Source organism: Prionailurus bengalensis, chromosome A3 (genome assembly GCF_016509475.1).
Source record: "Prionailurus bengalensis isolate Pbe53 chromosome A3, Fcat_Pben_1.1_paternal_pri, whole genome shotgun sequence".
Classification (NCBI taxonomy): domain Eukaryota; kingdom Metazoa; phylum Chordata; class Mammalia; order Carnivora; family Felidae; genus Prionailurus; species Prionailurus bengalensis.
The window spans coordinates 117,351,712-117,369,040 of NC_057354.1; the positions used below are offsets into that span (position 1 = coordinate 117,351,712).

The 17,329-nt window shown below is 53.8% G+C and overlaps 1 protein-coding gene across 2 annotated transcripts in view; it reads right to left on the reverse strand.

Moving 5' to 3' along the window:
• TOGARAM2 (TOG array regulator of axonemal microtubules 2) overlaps positions 1-16,736 on the reverse strand; it is a 38,108-nt gene extending 21,372 nt beyond the window's left edge. The window contains exons 1-10 of one of the 2 annotated variants that reach the window (XR_006301079.1): positions 15,399-16,736; positions 13,515-13,726; positions 12,490-12,680; positions 9,525-9,571; positions 7,064-7,230; positions 4,474-4,621; positions 4,106-4,267; positions 1,891-2,044; positions 1,671-1,776; positions 667-902 (exon numbers count right to left, since the gene is read on the reverse strand). Coding sequence is in view for 1 of the 2 variants with exons in the window: in XM_043604227.1 (XP_043460162.1) it covers positions 667-902; positions 1,671-1,776; positions 1,891-2,044; positions 4,106-4,267; positions 4,474-4,621; positions 7,064-7,230; positions 9,525-9,571; positions 12,490-12,680; positions 13,515-13,726; positions 15,399-15,795 (1,820 nt within the window). In the remaining variant the exon portion in view is untranslated. The remainder of the gene's footprint in view (positions 1-666; positions 903-1,670; positions 1,777-1,890; positions 2,045-4,105; positions 4,268-4,473; positions 4,622-7,063; positions 7,231-9,524; positions 9,572-12,489; positions 12,681-13,514; positions 13,727-15,398) is intronic. The other variant, XM_043604227.1, reaches the window with a different exon arrangement.
• Between the last annotated feature and the right edge of the window lie 593 nt (positions 16,737-17,329).

Sequence of the window (17,329 nt, forward strand, 5' to 3'; positions counted from 1 at the left end):
CAATCTGGGATGTGAACGCAGGCGACACGGCTCTGGAGCCCCTTACTCTCTGTACTGGGCTTTGGTGCCATTACCAAAGGCAATGGCTGCTACAACACAGCCTGGGGTCTATCTGAGAAGTCTCCTGCAGGAGCGTCGCGACCAGCTCTGGGGTTGAGAGAAAGGCTTTGGGAAATGGTTTTGGTTTTGCTTTAGTTTTGGTTCCACAAGTGAAAGCAAATCTGGCTGCAGAAAGCCTCCGATGGTAGAAAGCACCTTCCTCCGCCCAGGAAAATGCCAAGAGGTGTGAGCCGAAGTAACATTTTGTGCCTTGCTCTCCTCATAGCCTGGATTTCATCAGAAAGAACGCCCCTCCCCTGGGAGAGGTACAGGCTGCAGGCTGCCTCTCAGCCCTGTCTCCAGGATATTACCACGGACACTATGATCTCCCCAGAACACAGCAGCTCTCCCCTTCCAGCCGAGGCCCAGGGCTGCCCTGAGCTCACCTCATTATCCCCAGCCTGGCCCAGGAAGGGCGGGAGAGAAGCCCCCCAGGAAGCAGGGTCTTCCTCCCCCAGCTAAATATGTGAGGCACCTGTCCCATCTGCCTGCTCCCCTCCCATCCCCAGGCCTCTCCCCTCACCTTACCTTCCCAACCCACCCCTCCCACAACAAGCCAGCACGTACTAGATGCCCGCTGAGGTGAGGGCCCCCAGGGAGCGGGCAGGGGTCACATGCTCCACCATGGCCCCCAAGGACCGGTTGGCCGCTCTCTGGATGAACTCGCTGGTATTCCCCATCTTCTGGAGCAGGCAGCGGGTGATCTCCTCGGCCTCCTGGTCCATGTTCTTCTTCAAGGCCCGGAAGAGGTCTCCCAGGGTGCTGATGGCCAGGCGTGACACTTTGGAGCGGAGGTTGGTGACCTAGGAGAAAGATGGGAGAGGGACCCTCCAGGACCGCTGGACTCTGCCAAGGGCTCCAAAACATACGAAGAATAGGGCACGGCACCACCCTCTCCCACCACCTCCACCCTCATTGCAGGCCTAGGCCTTGCCAGGCTGGAAACAAAAACCTTGCAGCAGCTCTGGACAAAACAGCCCTATTTTCTTAAAAAACACTGTTATTGTTATCACCATAATTATTAATTCCACCTGTAATTTAAAATTTGAACATCTGAAATTTGGGCAACACTTAGTCAGCAAAGTACCTTTACAAATAATGCTCAATTTGGTCTTCACAAGCTGCCCCGCCCTCACCACTGGAGTAGTCTATTCCCAAAAAGGAGCCCCACTGTTCCTCCAGGCCCAGCCTAGGCCCAGGACCAGTACCAGGGGAGAAAGTCCTTGGGAAGTGTTACAACTTCCCTGCAGATGGAGATTTAGCCCAGAACACTCCAACCCTGCTCAGGCATCTGAGTACAGAGAACAACACAGGGCTGTGGCAAATGGGCATACAGGATTCCGATTATTATAATACCCAGCGATGAGAACAAAGGAAACCCCAGGCCCCAGTTTTCCATTCTGAGAAATGGGCGGGTACCTCCCACCTCCATGGCTGAGGGCTAAGAAATAAGCAGGGAGGGAGCCACGGCCCCTCCGTGGCTACCATGTGACCCTCACTGAACAGGGGCACCAGGGAAGGGGGAGTGGCTGCAGGGTGGGGACAGTGCCCAGCTGTCTAGGTGGCCTCACCTCCCCCGTCACAGCCAAGGACACGTCGTGCAGCCTCCCAGCAAGGACATCTGAATGACAGGCCGCCAGGCGCTGAATGCTCACCAGGCCCTTCTCCTTCATCTGCCTGAGAAGCGAGTTCCAGACCTCGTCACAGGCAGGTAGGGAGGAGCCCTGCAGACCAGGGGCGCCCCTGCCACCACCCCTCCCCTTGCAGTAGGGGGAGAAGGCGTCTCCTCACCAGTCGCTGCTCTCGAGGCACTGGAGGGCATCCATCAGCCCCAGCTCAGGGTTCGAGAAAGGCCTCAGCTCCTTAGAGGCTCTGAGAGCCATCCCCTCCTCCTCTTCTTCCCATTCGGGAGACCCCAAGGCAAGCACCGCAGGGAGTGAGTTGGCTGCACTCACAGAAAAGAGAAGGAACAGGGAGCATTTCAGCAGGAGGACCCAGGCCTGGCTGCGTCCCAAGCCCCCCTCACACGAGGTGTGCTCAGAGAAGGGACTGGTGGGGGCCGAGAGGGCAGGGCCTGTGCTTCACCGCTGGGGGGCCACGGACACCACCCAGCACTCTACCTTTTGTCGGCCTTTTCCGTCCCGGCCCTGCCAACCTGATGGCTCTGAACAAACTGGCCTGTGATATGCTGTTGATGTCATGTGACAAAGCACATCATGCCAGTGACTCACCCCCAATCCTACCCTATCTGTGGTTGGGTGAGGCTCATACATCTGTCAAGGAGGGAGCCCCTACTCACACTGGTCGTGCTCTAACCTCATCCCCACCCAGGAACCTGTGTTATCAGTCTGTCCTCCTCCCCCCCACTCTCCATCCTCTGCGAACTTGCCCACAGGCAGGGAAGTGGTCCAAAGGAGGAAGCAGGGAGACGAGACAACGCAGCTAACTGGGGCCCGCGTGGTCAAGATGTGGCCACACTGGCAGGGACTGCCGAAAAGCAGGGATGTTGTTTAAAAATCGGGTCATGTTTTCTAGGCTCTCCTTCCTTGGGGACGGGGCCAGAATCACACAATCCCAGTGGAACAGGAGGGCAGTTTAGTCATCTATCTGGTCCAATGCCTGAATCACAGCACTGAGGCCTCAGAGGTTGGGCCCCTTCCCCCACAGTCCCCCCACGGAGCCATGACAAGAGGGTCTGCTCTGAACCCAGAGCTGTCACTGCCACACCTCACTTCCTTGCTACTTCTTTTCAGAGACTTTTCAGAGACTGGATTCTCCTCTCAGCTTTGGTGTTGGATAAGAGTCATTAGCCAAAATCTTAGTCCCTATGGGCCACCATCACCTAAAGTCAACTTAGGGGACTTTGGGTCTCTGGGTCTCAGTCCTGTTGTCTGTAAAATGAATGGAGTGGATTATCTAGATCAATATCTCCTGAGTGTCAACCATTCAATTACCACTTTCACGATTATTTGTCATGTCTCTTAATTACCTATAATTTTATTCATATGGCATGTTTCTTCAAGCTGACCCACTTTTTGAATCTTAAATAAGTTTATTCTAAAGGGAGATTTATGTCACTGCTGTAATTGGTAAACAAATATTATTTTGTCATAGAATAGGATATTTGCAAGAAAAGTAAAAGGATGATATAAACTCCAGCTATCAAATTATAGCCAGTTTCTGATGCCTCCAGCTGGAAAGAAGATCTCTTTGTTTAAAAAGGAGATTCCAAGTCTGCGAGGCATGCTAAAGACCAGCACCGAATTTAGACTTTCTGCTTGACAGAATCAGAGGGATAGAAAGAGAATGGAAAAGAAGGGTGAGTCAATATTATTTCTGGCACCAGAAAGGTGTTCTATTCTACCACCATGGTCCCACCACACCCCCCACTTAAAGAAACTGTGAACCAGGCTGGTTGTTTTCCAATGTTCTTTAGTAGAAAATCTTTCAAACTTGAACTCTCAAGTGGTTATGCAATAAACAAAAAAGTGAGGCAAAATAGGTATTGCTCGGGTAGAATGGGGTCAGAGCCTCCTTTGTCCCTTGGCACCTTCCTGAGCATCCCACAGAACCTTTGGATCCTGAGATCGCAGGCTGTAACCAGCCCTACCTAACACTGACACTTTATGAGGCAAAGTGTAGGAACCCAAGGTCTTTACAGACCGCTCTCTTCCTCTTCCTAATGTTTCCAGCTACTCTCATGGGTGCTTTCCACAGGATCTGTGGTCCTGGTGCACTGGTGAGCCCTCCAGGACAAGTCATGTGGACTGGACACACCTGCCCTTCTCCCAGTAATTCAGCTGCAATTCCCTGGGTCTCCAGGCTGGCTCCCACACTATTCCTCTCTCTCTGGCAAGGTGATTGCACCTCAGGCCACCCTCTACTCTAACATGGGTAATGAGGAGAAGCAGAGCAGTCCCGGTCACGTTTGTCGTGCCCCCAGAGCATCCCGAGGCAGCACAGTGAGCGGGACGTGTGCCCCCCAGCCAGTCGGTCTGGCCCCTACCTGAAGCATGGCGGGCAAAGCTGGGCTCCTGCTTGCTGACAGGGATGCTGGGTAGTGAGGCCCGGTTGGCCCGCTTCCTGAGGGTGACACCCATGTTTCTGCGTGGGATGCTCAGCCCAGTGGACACAGACAAGGTTCCACTGCCCCGGAGGGGAAGGAGGCCTGTGGAGGCAAAGAAAATCCTAGGATGGAGCTGGTCCCACCTGTCCTCGGCCCCAGTGTCCTCCTCTGGACACGGGCCCATCCATGGCCCCCTGTCTGGTGTGAGGTTGGGGGACATGGGGAGCTGTGGGTAGTCCCTCTCTTGCCCAGGGGTTGGCCAAGAGGTCTCCCCAGCCTGAGGGAATCGTGCCCTAGGCACCCAGTACCTTCCTTCACCAGGGCTCTCCGGGAGCCCAGGCTTTGGGAAGCAAGCTCCCTCTCCCTCTCCGGCTCCTGTGCCCTCTGGAACTCCAACTCCTTCATCTGCCTCAGCCGCATCTTCTCCTGGGCAGACTTGGAGATGGTGACCTGGATCTGGCACAAGGTCAAGGCAAATTCCATTACCCTGAGGACCCAACTGTGTTTTCTGTACCTTCATTTATTCAGTCATTGGGAATGTGAGTGGCTTCTGTGTGCCATCACTGTACCAGGAATGAACACAACCACCAAGACCTTGCTCCCTAAGGGCTGCCATGGAGTGGGGAGACAGCAAACAGACCAATCTCGAACATCAGGCAATATGTACCGGGAGGAGAATAAGGGACAGAGGGTGATAGGGCTTCCATTTTAAGTAGGAAGACCCAGAGGGACTCCCTGAGGAGGTGAAATTTAAGCAGAGACAGGAATGAGATAAGGGAACAGGGGCCATGCAGATTTCTAGGGGAGAAGTATGCTAAGTAGAGGGAATAGAGTGCAAAGGCCCCGAGGCTGGAGTGTGCTGGGTGTGGTTGGGGTGAGGGTACTGGCTGGACCACACCAATCAAAGGATGGTAGGACACAGGGTGGAAGGTGGCAGGCGTGCACCAGTCACCATGGTCCTTGGTGGGGAGTTGAGCTTGTCCTCTGAAGGACACAGCAAACCGCTGAGGTTCTGAGCACAAAAAGTGACATGATCTGACTTCCACTGGGGGGTGAGGGGGTTCCCCTAAGTGTTACTATTTTTTTTTTAACTTTATATTTAGGAACAACTTAAGACTCACAAGAAGTTGCAAAATAGAACCAAGAGTTTACATGTGGTGGGGTTTGCACTACCACAGCAAGAATGAAGATGACAAAGTGGCCTGATTCTGGACATGTCCCAAAAGTAGGGCCCACCACTTTGGCTGATATATGAGGTGTGGGGTGACAGAGAAAGAGCAGAGGCAAGGATGGGCCCAAGATTTTCAGCCATTGTAGCTGGAAGGCTGCCATTTGCTGAGAGGGGACCCTGGGAGAAGAGGAGATTTTGGGAGGGGGGTGGTAAAGATTCAACAGTTGAGTTTTAGATAAGGTAAGTTTGAAATATAATTAGATATCTAAATGGAAATGCAGAGTATCAGTGAATACACACTTAGTAATATAATTTAACTGCTACTGGAGGTCAGGGGAAAGTCTGGGCCAGACAGAGAAATTTGGGAGTCCTCAGCATATAGATGCCACTTAATGCCTGGCCTAGATCAGGTCACAGGGGGTCAATATAAATAGACCAGAGGCCAGAGGTCAGGGCTCTGGGGCCTCCAGTGTATAGAGGGCAGGAGGATGAGAAGGAGTCAGCCAAGAAGAACCAGGAAGGAATGAAATCTAATGGAGGCAGAGAATCAAGAAGGAAACCACCCCCTTGCTTCCCCTCCAAGGTGAAGACTTCAAGAAGGACAAGCCATTAAAGCCACTGGTGGGTCAGGTTAGAGGAGGACTGGACTGTGCTGCACATGGGAGGTGGAGGTCGCTGGTGGCCTGGGCATGAGCAGTGTCAGTGGGGCCCAAACCCAACTGCAGTGGACTCAGGAAAGAATGGGTGCAGGCAAGGGAGTAGTCTGGTTTTCCGAAGAATACAGAAATAACAGAGAGCTAAGATGCTGATGGGAGTGGTCCCATTTCAAGGAGGATGTTGTTGACGCAAGAGCAGGGAGCAATGCTGGGGCTGGGTTGTGGATGGACGAAGCCAGAACAACAGGAGATGGGGACACTGGAAAGCGAGGTGCCCATGGGGATGAAGTTATCATGAGACCCAAGGTCTGACCATGGGTGTGAGTGGCCAAGGGTGGGTCGGTGGTGAGGTCATCTCATGGCCCTGAATCATTTTGCCTTCATTTCATTCCTGGCACCCTGGCTGGTGTGGGAGAGCTGTGGCACCTGGACCTTATCATCATCATCATCACGGGATCCTAACATAGCTCATGCACATAGCAGTCCTTTTGTATTTTATATCTCTGTTTCAAAGACTGGGCACGGATCTCCCATAACAGTGACTCTTCAAGTTTTAGTAAATTCATCCAGACCAGGGAAGAGAATCATCTGGACCAAGGTCACCTTAGAAGTGCAAGGTATTTGTCAGCCTGTCAAGCACAGCCTTTGGCTGATCTGCCTCTGAGTCAGCGGCCTCTCAGTTGCTATATTGGGTGTTGGTTCAAATTACTCAACTTGGTTCACCTAAGCCCCTCTGTACTCTCCACATCCTGCTTCCTTCCGAACCATGTGTGACCTCCTTCTGCCCTCCCTTCCTCCCCCATCTCACCCCTCAGATCCCCACTGTACGCTGCCTTTCACTTAGCCACCCTCCCCACCCTTCTCTTCCTCTCTCCTGTTTCTCTCCCTTTCTTCGGTCCTGATCCCCAAACCATCTATAGGTTCCAGCCTTAAGTACCAGGGTAGCTGCCTCAGTGCTCTTCCTTGCCCTCCTCAAGCTGGCCCCACTTTTATGTACTTCAGAAGCATGCTTGTGTTCATCCTGTGGTCCACTCTGACCCTAACTTTCTCCTCCCCTCACTTTCCAGATACCTTGGTACTGCTCTCCCTCTGGTCCTCTTCTTTGAACAAGAGGCGGGCTTCTTTGGCATGGCCGAAGGAGAAGGTTGTCAGCGTAGAAGCAGACTGAGATGAAGGCAGGGCAGCCTTCTCGGGGGCATCAGACCTGTCTCTGGCAGGTGGAGCCGAAGGTTTTGGCTCTGAGGAGTCAAGAACAAGAGTGCAGCTGAGGACACCCAGCACCTTGAGGCAGTATTCATCCCTTTGGGCTGTCCTGGGGCCCTATGACACTGTGGTTGGTGTAACATTTTACTGCCTAAGACTGCCTCTCTCCATTGTTTTGCCCAGTACTTCCTTGTGGTTAAATTTACTCTACAGAACAGCACTGGCAGGCATAGAATGTTCTCCTCCTTTCATTCATCCATCCACCCATCCACCCATCCATCCATCCATCCATCCATCCATCCATCCATCCAATAGTTACTGTATACCTTATTATAAGACAGGGAAGGGAGGGAGGAAGTGTGGGCAGAAAACAGGGGGCAGGTCTGTTGTCTAAGAAGTTTAAGATATTTCCTGAGAATGCACGTCTGTCTTACCTGGGAGGTGTGCACCTCAGGAAGACAGAAAATAAAACGAGCACCCTCATCACAAAACATGAAGAGACCAGAGAACCAACAATACTAGTCTAGTCCTCTCATTTTGCAGACGGAAAAGCTGAGACCCAGCAACCTTCAGATGCTCTTGTGATTGATACAACACAAACTGGTTTCCAAATGACATCAAATCACTAGTATCTCTTTGTTAATCTAGATTTTCCTAATCAATGAATTTCAAAAGTATGTTGTCTTGTGATGGAGGCAAGACAGGGGTGGGTTAGTTTTCTTTTAATGAAAGAAATGTTAACTGGTTTCTCCTGTTCACAAAGGTTGGAGCTCACTGTCCTTGGGTGAACCTGCAAATAAGGGGACCACTATCTGGGGCCACCTGAGGCTGGAAGGGGTGTCTTGAATCTGGGGCCTCCAGGAGGGCTCCCAGGTTACCCTGGACCTCTGCCCAGCCCATGCCTCCTACCAAGGATCCCTCTGCCTGCGTCCCAGGAGAAGGATCAAGGGCCAAGATGGAGGAGGGATGAAGCCTCCATTTTCCCAAAAGTAAAGGGCAGGGCAGAGGACACAGATGTCCAGGTACCAGCTAACCAGGGCAAGGACTGCAGGAACGCCACAAAATTTGGGAAGCCCTCAGCTTCAGACAATACCATGCGTGGTAGACGTGTTACACATATTGGGCAATGTTATCCCCAGCTGACAACTGGAGGGTCAGAGGGCCCTTTAAGGACTTCACTACTTGGCATCCCCTCTCCTCACCTCCACCTCCAAGAGAGGCCCTAAAAAGCCTTGTCTGAGCAGCCTGGACCCTGCCACCAAGCCCCCGGGGACCTGGTTCTCAAGCAGCAAGCTTGCGATGCAGACAAAGGAGTGGTTACAAACTGGGGTCTCCTGGCCCAACCCCCTGACAGCACCCTCAGGGGTAGTTGCTGAGGGACACCGTGGGTGCCAGTGGCTGTCACACCAGACTGCCCAAGGTCACCCCACTGCAGCCCAGCCAGAGAGCAGCAGGGGAAAGAGCCACCACAGAAGTTTCTATGCCAGGACCGCCTCTCGGGCTCAGCTCGAGTCCTGACCCTGGGGTTTCTTGGGCAACAGCCTCCCCCTAGCCAGTGGACCCATCTGCTAAGCTATACAGAGTGGCCTGCCAGAAAGCTGGACCAGGAGTCTGCCCCCTCCTGCCGGTCAGCACAGCAGTGGCCTCCAGCCCTCATCCCCAGGCTTGGGGATCCCCTCCCCCAACCTGCTCAGGGCTCATCCTCCCTCCTCTCCACAGAGTGAGGTCACAGAGTGAGGTCACAGAGTGAGGCTAGAGAGCTTCCTGCTCCCTCTTCTGAAGCCTCTCTGCGCCTTGGCCTCTCACTGGCCACCCAGTTGGCCGTATTCCCCTGATGCTGAAACCTTCTGGAGCCAGCTGACTAAGGGGTTCACGGGATGTGGTTTAATTTCTCACTCGGTCTGGTGAGGAGTATTCCCCTCCATTTGCTCAAAACCGTGCAGAGGCAGCCCCTTGTGTCAGAAGCTCCGTCTTTGGAGCCATGTGGACCCGCCTGCAGATAAGCCGGGACTGAGACCACCGTGCCGAGACTGAGGACAAAACCCAGCTTGCAGAGTCTCGGAGCATGCACTCCTCTGTCACACAGGGTCTGCACCTTCCCTCTCAGCTGGCTCATGAGCTGGTGTGGGTCCACATGCCGGGCATAGCACAGGGCCACTGGTCCCCAAAGCGGCACCGCCGGTGACTTCAGCTTCTCCATCCGTGAAATGAGGGGTTCGGGTCCAAGCGTGCTCAGGCCTACTCGAACCCCAGTTCTGCCCCCACACCCAGTCCAGGAGGCAGGGAGTTGAATAGATAGCAAGTGGGAGTGCACAGGGGGGGTACATACCCAGAGATTTAGGGGTCTTCTCCCGAGGCCCACTCTCCTGAACCAATCTTAAAAGAACGGGGAAGAAAAAACACTATGAGAGATGGCAAGAAGGAGCCCCTGCTGTGAGGGGTCCGGTAGCCCCGGGATGGGGCAGTGGGCGGGACGGGGCACACAGTGGAGGGGCTGTGGGCGGCTCTGTAAAGAGGCTCTTGGCTAGGAGTTCAAAGCTGCAGGAGACGTAACTCCATCTGCAAAGTCAAGGGCAGACTGACCGGGAGACCACATCAGGCCAGGCTGGGTCCAGACACTGCAGACCACTGCCTCTGCCCTGCCAGGCACCCACGGCTTCTCCCCGCACTGCCCGTAGCAGCCTCTGCCTCAGTGTGCACCGCTCTCTGTGGTCGTCAAAGTGGCCTTTCTAACTCAGATCTCATGGCACTTCCACACCGAAAGGCCTTCAGCAGCACCTCATTCTCCAGGCTAAAGCTCACTGTCCTCACTTGCGCACACAGGGCCCCACCACCCTGCTAACCTCACCCACTCGTGTCATACAAACACCGGTGCTGCCGTGCACACCCCTGACAGTTCCGTGAACATCTCCATCTCTCCCTCTTCATCTCCCAAACTCTCCTTCAGCCCTCAAAGCTCAGCTCAGGCCTCACCTCCTCCAAGAAGGCTTCCTAGCCTAATTGAGATCAATTTCCACTGGGCTCCCCAGAACCAAGGGCAGCCTTCTACCTTAGTTCTTACCTCACTAGACCTCGATTCAGTAGGTTACTAGTAAATCTCTCTCGTGAGCTCCTAGAGCACAGAGACTGTCTTGTTTGGCTTTGTTTCCACAGCACATGGCACATAGTAGGTGCTTACTAGCTCTTAGCTAAGTAAACAAATGCATGGATGGATGGATGAAAAAGCAAATGAATGAAAGAAATGGTAATGGAGGCTCCTTCCCACCTATTTGCTAACCTCACAGAGTTAATGGAGAAAAATCCATGCTATAACTGGACAGCAAATGAGCAGATATTTATCGTGTGTGTATATAATCCATGCCAGGGACCAAGCTTGGCACCATGGAAGCTGCAGAGGTTTCTGGATATGGCCTCTGCCCTGTAGTGCTCCCAGTTAAAGAATAGGTATGAGGTTTAAATAAAAGTTGAACAAATCAGTCCGTGGGCTGGTTGCTGTGTGGACAGAGCAGAGGACGCCCTTTCCCCATCGCCTCCTGGAGGAGGGCAGGGAAGACTAGCACAAGGAGAGGCATGGAACTGGGGATTAAAGGACAGTAGGCTCTGAAAGCAGAGTGAAAGGCTGGTGTTAGGGTTGGGGAGGCGCCGCCCGGGGCTCTGGAGGGTCTGGGGGTGAGAAGATTCCTGCAGAGCAGCACAGGGGGACTGCTTGAATGTCAGACCAAGGAGAGTCGACTTTAGGCTGCTGGCACAGGAAGTCAAAAAATGTGGATCGTGTGGAAGAAAGGTACAGAGGGCGGTGGATGAGAATAGATTAGGATGCAGAGCCCAGGGGGGCCAGGAGCCAGTCTAAGAGCTGTCAGGGAGCTCAAGAGGGAGCCAGTGAGTGAAAACTGAGAAGGAAGGCAGAAGCAAGAGAAGGCCTGCACCTCAGTGGACATCGGGAGGTCATGGGAGGGAGGCAGTTTGGGGAAACATGAGGTGCCCCATCCGTGTGGTCGGGACGGGGGCACAGCCTCCCTCTCTCTGACATGACAAGACTGGAGTTGCCCAACAGGAGGATGGAAATCCAGAGCTCGACTCGAGGGAGACCTCAAGGCCGAGCAGGGCATGAGGAAGACACCCATCGCTGGAAGCTTCCGGCACAGACAGGACTCCTCCAGGGGAGAACGAGGAGATGGGTACAAAGGGCTGGGAACAAGCTTCAGGAATGGCCATGTTTAAGAGACAGACAAAGGAGAGCACAGAGGAGATTGCCTGGAAGGTCTTGTCACAGAAGGTCAAGAAGCGGGTTTCAAAGTCAGGAAGGCAAGGAAGGAGAAAACTCCAAGGACATCAACGCCCCACATGATGTGAAGTCAAGAGCAATGAGATGGGAGTAAAGGTCACTGGTCTGGGGCTAGAAAGTCCTTCCAGCCACCAGGAACGGCTTTGAGGGAAGGAAGGAGTAGATGTTTGAGCAGAAAGGAGGAGGGGCCTAATGTGAGGAAGTAGAGGTCGATGGAACTCCAATCCAGGAGCAGGCCCACACTCCTCCAGGGTTGAGAAGGAGGCAGACATGTATACAGACAGAAGGGAAGGCAGCCTCTTCCCTTCTGAGAGGCATGAGAGAAATGGGAAAATTCAGTACAGCATGCCCCAAAGCTATGCAGGAAATGAGGCCTTTCTCCCTCTCATTCTTGTCTCTCTGTCTCTGCCACTGTCTCTGTCTCTCTCACGCGTGTGCACATGCGCACACGCATACACACACACACACACACACACACACACACAACACACATACTTGCTCTGACATTAGTCTGACCTGCCCATGGAGATGTTCTAGGCCATCTGAAGAGATCCGTCTGTCCCACTTATGAGCCATAAATGTGGACTCATTAGCAACACAGCAACCCTCTACCCCATCAGTTCCCAAACATTTTCGAGTCTGAAGACCCCTTGTAAAATCTAAAATTTTGTGGACCTCTCCCTCCTGCTTCCATACACACACACATGATAAAGCTTGTAATTGTAGCATCCGTTAATGAAGAAAATATATGCTACCATGAATACAGCTTGTATTTTATTCATCATCGCAGCAGCCACAGATAAGAAACTGGTGGAAGACGGAGGCTGAGACATTGTCTCCTAAGCCCAGACCACCCAGCTCGCCTTGGCCTCCTCAGGTCTGTGGCTCATGGGAGAGCCAGGCCCTTCACACCCCGGGTGCCCCAGACCTGCGCTGGAGTGGAGGTTCAGCGGATCTTGGAGGGATCGGAGAGAGGACTACAAGGCAGTTGTGACTTAGGGCAGCTTACCGTGTGCGGGGGACCCTCAGGCCCGTGAGGGCATCCTGGCCTGGAGGCAGGAGGCGGGGAAGGGAGCCAGGTGCACCGGAGGGGGTCCCAGCGGGCACCCCGGCCTTTGGGATGGGCGGGATCACAAGACCCCCCAGTGACTTGTGCATCTTCTCATCCTTGCAGTGCAGGTAGTGCCTGGAGATCTGCACCTGAGAGTGGAGGTTGGGGGAAAGGGTCTGGATGCTCACATCCCGGGCCCCTCATACAGGGTGGTCCCTTTTGTCAGGAGCCACGTGGGGTGGCAGGCAGTGCTGGGAAGTGTCCTCTGGTTTCTCTCTGCAGCCACACACCCCTAGAACTCCCCAGAAAGCTCAGCGCTTCCTTACCACTCCAAGACAGGATGTCCCCCTCATCCCTACTTCCTTTTTGTTATTTATTTTTCTCTTCTTGTCATTTGAGGAAATCCTAGAACATCAATGCTGAAAGCAGTCTTCAAGAACATCTGGTCCAGTAACTCCTTTTTATAGATATGCAAAACAGACCCAGAGAGAAGGGTGACTGGCCCAAGGTCACACAGCCCGTGAGGGGCAGAGTGGAAACCAGAGCCCAAGTCTCCTGAATTTTAGCCCAGCCTCCTTGCCCCTCAGCCTATAATGGGGAGGGTCAGAAGCATGAGGAATTCTGGAACATATAGACCAAGTCTCCTGAGTTTTAGCCCAGCCTTCTTGCCCCTCAGCCTATAACAGGGAGGGTCAGAAGCATGAGGAATTCTGGAACATATAGACCAGAGAAGGCCTAGGGACCACCAACCGTAGGACTGGTGGTCACACAGCTCTGGGGCAGCCAGCCAAAGCTCACAGGCCAGCCATGAAGGTTTGGGATGCTGCCGGAAAGATGAAATGAGGACCCAGAGCCCCATCCTTGAGGGCGGCCCCTCAGACACTGTCTGAGAAGCTAGAGGCTCAGGAACCAGGGGTAGTAAAGAATGGAAAGAAAGGCAGAAGGACCGAGAGGTAAAACTCAGAGCAGTTGGATCACCTCACCTCCTGGGCTCCGGGTCTCAGCTCCTGGGGACCCTGGCTGCTCCCAGGCAGATCCAGGCCATTCTCCTTGGCTCCACCAGTCTCAGGGGTGGTGGGGATGCTCTGGATGGGGGGCATCGGCTTGGGCACCCTCAGCAGCCTCTGAGAGGTGGCCCGGGGGATGAAGCTCCTCAGAGGAACTCCTCTGGGGCCTCCCAAAGGATCCAGAGAGACTGCGGGATAAGGATGAGGAATAAGTTAGTCCCGGGAGCACGGGCTGGGGGGAAGTTCAGATACTGGCAACAGGGATGGAAGGCCAGGCCGGGGACAGAAGGAGATCCACCCGGACCGCCCCGCCACCAGGCCGAGCAAGCCGACGGTTCGGAGGGCCTGCTCCCCCTCCTATGAAATTTGGTAGAAAGGGCCCAAGTCACCTATTTAAAATTCAGAGGCAGGGGTGCCTGGGTGGCTCAGTCAGTTAAGTGTCCAACTCTTGATTTCAGCTCAGGTCATGATCTCACGGTTTGTAAGTTCAAGCCCAACTTTGGGCTCTGTGCTGACAGTGAGGAGCCTGCTTGGGATTCTCTCTCTCCCCTCTCTCTCGCTCTCTCTGCCCCTTCCCAGCTTGCATGTGTTCTCCCTCCTTCTCTCTCTCTCCCTCTCTCTCTCAAAATACATAAATACACATTTTTTTTTTAAATAAAACAAAATTCAGAGGCAGGCTAGGCAGGAAGGGAAATCTAGCAGTACTAGACTAGGGGTGAGGAGAGTGGGGTCCCGTCCTGGCTAGAAGCTGTGTGACCTTGGGTACATCTCTGACTCCCCATTTGCTCTTCTGTAAGATGAAAGTAGTCACATCACGGGGTTGTCCAAACATTCAGTGACGTAACTTACATAAAATGCCAAGAAAGTACCTGGCCCATAACTTACTTCTGTTTCCCCTTCCTTTTCAGCTAATGATGTGGAAGCATAGCTGTTCTGACACAGGGGACACCGTGACCTAGTCTAAAAGCAGACCACCACACTTGCAGCTCTGCTATTAGTACCTCATGTGTCCGGCAGACATCTTCACTGTGCTTTGCCCCACCCCCTGCCATCCCTACAGTAAGGAGCTCAGGATGGTCTTTGCAAATTTTTTGGCGGTGGTGAAAATACTTAGCACTGAACTTTCGAGGGCCATCTTGTTCCAGCTCCTTGTTCCAAAGTGGTTGCATCAAAACAACCAAGTCAAAATATCTTCTCCGCAACCCTGCCCAGCCCGGCTCCGCCCAGCCCTATCATCAGTTTGGTGCGGAGAGGGAGGTGAGGAGGGGTCACAACCCAGGTGGGGACGTCACCACCAGCATGCCCACCTTGGGCCCCACCTGGGCAGTGGTGCAGAGAGGCCAATGCAGCCCCAACTCAGAGTGGTGAGGGCAGCCCCAGCCCCACTCAGGGTACCAGAGATCCCTGTCCGCCACACTTGCCGAGGGACCTGCTCAATCAAGATCACTTCCTATCTGCACATTGCACAGCTCCGTTCTTTTTCTCCTCCACTAGACCTTTGTGAAAAGACATGACACGTCTAGAAAAAAGACTCCAGACCTCTCAGGGAGAGAGTCACTGGTCTGGCAATTCCAGAAGCTGTATGACTTGGAAATTAGTTAATTAATTAATTAAAAGGATGCCTCTGGAGAGAAGACTAGAAGGAGGCAAGGGAGAGAATGGGGAAGTTAGTTGGGAGACCGCTGCAGGGCCCAGGCATTCCCCGGTAGATGGCTGACAGGGCTCTTGGTGGGTTCACCCTGAGCAGCTTGGAGAGAACCCGGCTGCCAGCTAGATACCTACTGATCCTCACGGCCAGGTAGCCTGGTGTCCCTGGCCTCAGGGTGGGTGGGTGGCAGGTGGGCAGGGCCCGGGGCTCACCTTGGGAAGATGATGCCAAGCCCTCTGAGAGCCTCCTTTTCTTGAGCTTGTCCTTGATCTGGGTGGTGTCCCGGGCCACACTGTTGGCCTCAGACTCCAAAAAGGGTGCCGGGTGGTTGGGCCCCAGAGATAAGGCAGCAATGTTCCTGGGGTGGCCATTCCTGGCCTGCCATCCCTTTGGAGGGGCATCCAGCTTGAGGTTGCCAGGATCCACTTGTCCACTCAAGGGCTGCAACGGCTCCTCTTGCAGGACCCTCGGAGCTGGCTGGAGGGAGGCTGGGGGAGATAGAAGCAGGAGAGGCTTGGCACACAGAGCCCAAGGCGGCACCAGGCACCAGCAAAACCTTTGGTGCTGCTTCCTTGGAACAGTCAGGACTTGTCCCGTGCTCCCGGTCATTCAATGTTACTGTCACTCCTTGGGTCAGTTCATTCATCCAACAGTACCTATGAAGACATGGGTCATGAGCTACTCGAGAGAAGAAAAGGGGACTCACTACACAGCCCTTTCACAGCACAAATGTGAGGCCACAAATACTTAGGGTTGGCCTTCTGCCCAGGGACCACCATCCAGCAATCTCCAGGATCCCAACCAATGCACTCGATATACCTGACGATACCAAATGCAGATTGAAAAGAGAAGTTGAGGTGACTCAGGACAGATCGTGCTTCCGTGCAGACTCCAGGTTATCCAACAACTCACCCAACAAACACTCAGCGAGCGTCTAGTATTTGCCAAGCACTGTCCAGGCAGTGGAGGCACAGAGATGTGTGAGGCACAGCTTTATCACTGAAAGACTTGCAATCTATTACAGAAATAATATTTGTCCCTAAATGGGTTCATTACAAGGTAAAATGTGATATGTGCCATAAGGGTGGTATCAATAAAATGCTTTGTGCATGTAGAGGAGGAGGAGAAACCTTCACGAAGTGGTGATGTCTGAACTGGGCCCTGAAGGAGCTTAGACCGTGGAAGGGACAGGGAGAACAAACAGAGACCAGCTTTTGGAATCTCTGCCCCACACAGAACAATTTTTTGGAGTGCCTTGACATAAGCCACGAGACCCACAGAAGAAGCCACAGATACTGGACAGCACCAGACCCAGCAAAAGCTGAAGTCGGTGCCAGCCACAGGCGTGCGAGGGGACTAGCTTGAAAGAGGGCAGGTAACCGGAACAAGCTAGCTTTCCATCTAGAACCCTGGGACTGGAGCTCTGCAGAGAAGGGGGGTCTGCAGCTGGAAGTTAGAGCAGAAAGTGGCCAGGAATCTGAATGAGTGTCCTGAAAATCACTTCTCCAGCTTCTGTCCTTCTAGAGGTGGCCACCTCCCCACCACCGCCCTGCATGCTGAATGCCCACCCAGGGGACAGTGGACCCGGTCTTTCCGGGGCTCATGGGTTCTCCTTGGGTCCTGAGGAGAGTGAGGGACATGCTGAGATCCCCACTTCCTTGTTCCTGTGGACCCCCCTCTGTGCACCTCATCCTCGGAAGCACAGAATTAAAGGATCCACCTAAAGCCAAGGGGCATCTGCAGCAGGGACCACAGTAAAGACAGCCTCTGCCAGTAGCTGGAGGACACAGCCAGACATCCAAACAAACTCCTGTCCTCTCTCCAGGATGAGGCCCACGCCCTGCTCTCTGGTCACTGGTCCTCATCAGGCAGCTGCTGGTGGAACTCCAGTTCTCTGCCCCAAGTCCCCAGAGAGGCCACTCAGGGCACTGGAAGGCCATCTGGTGTGACCGAGTCAGCAGGCCAAGTCCCCCAACCTCACCTTCTCCATAAGTCCGAAGCCTGGAGTCACTGCTTCCACCCGGAAGTGCGCGGGGCCCGGCACTGGTCCGAGGGACACTCCCATGGTACACGGCCACCGGGGCCAGAACCTTGGCTGGGGACAGAAGCATGGGAAGAGCGTCACCTTAGCGTGCACCGAGTC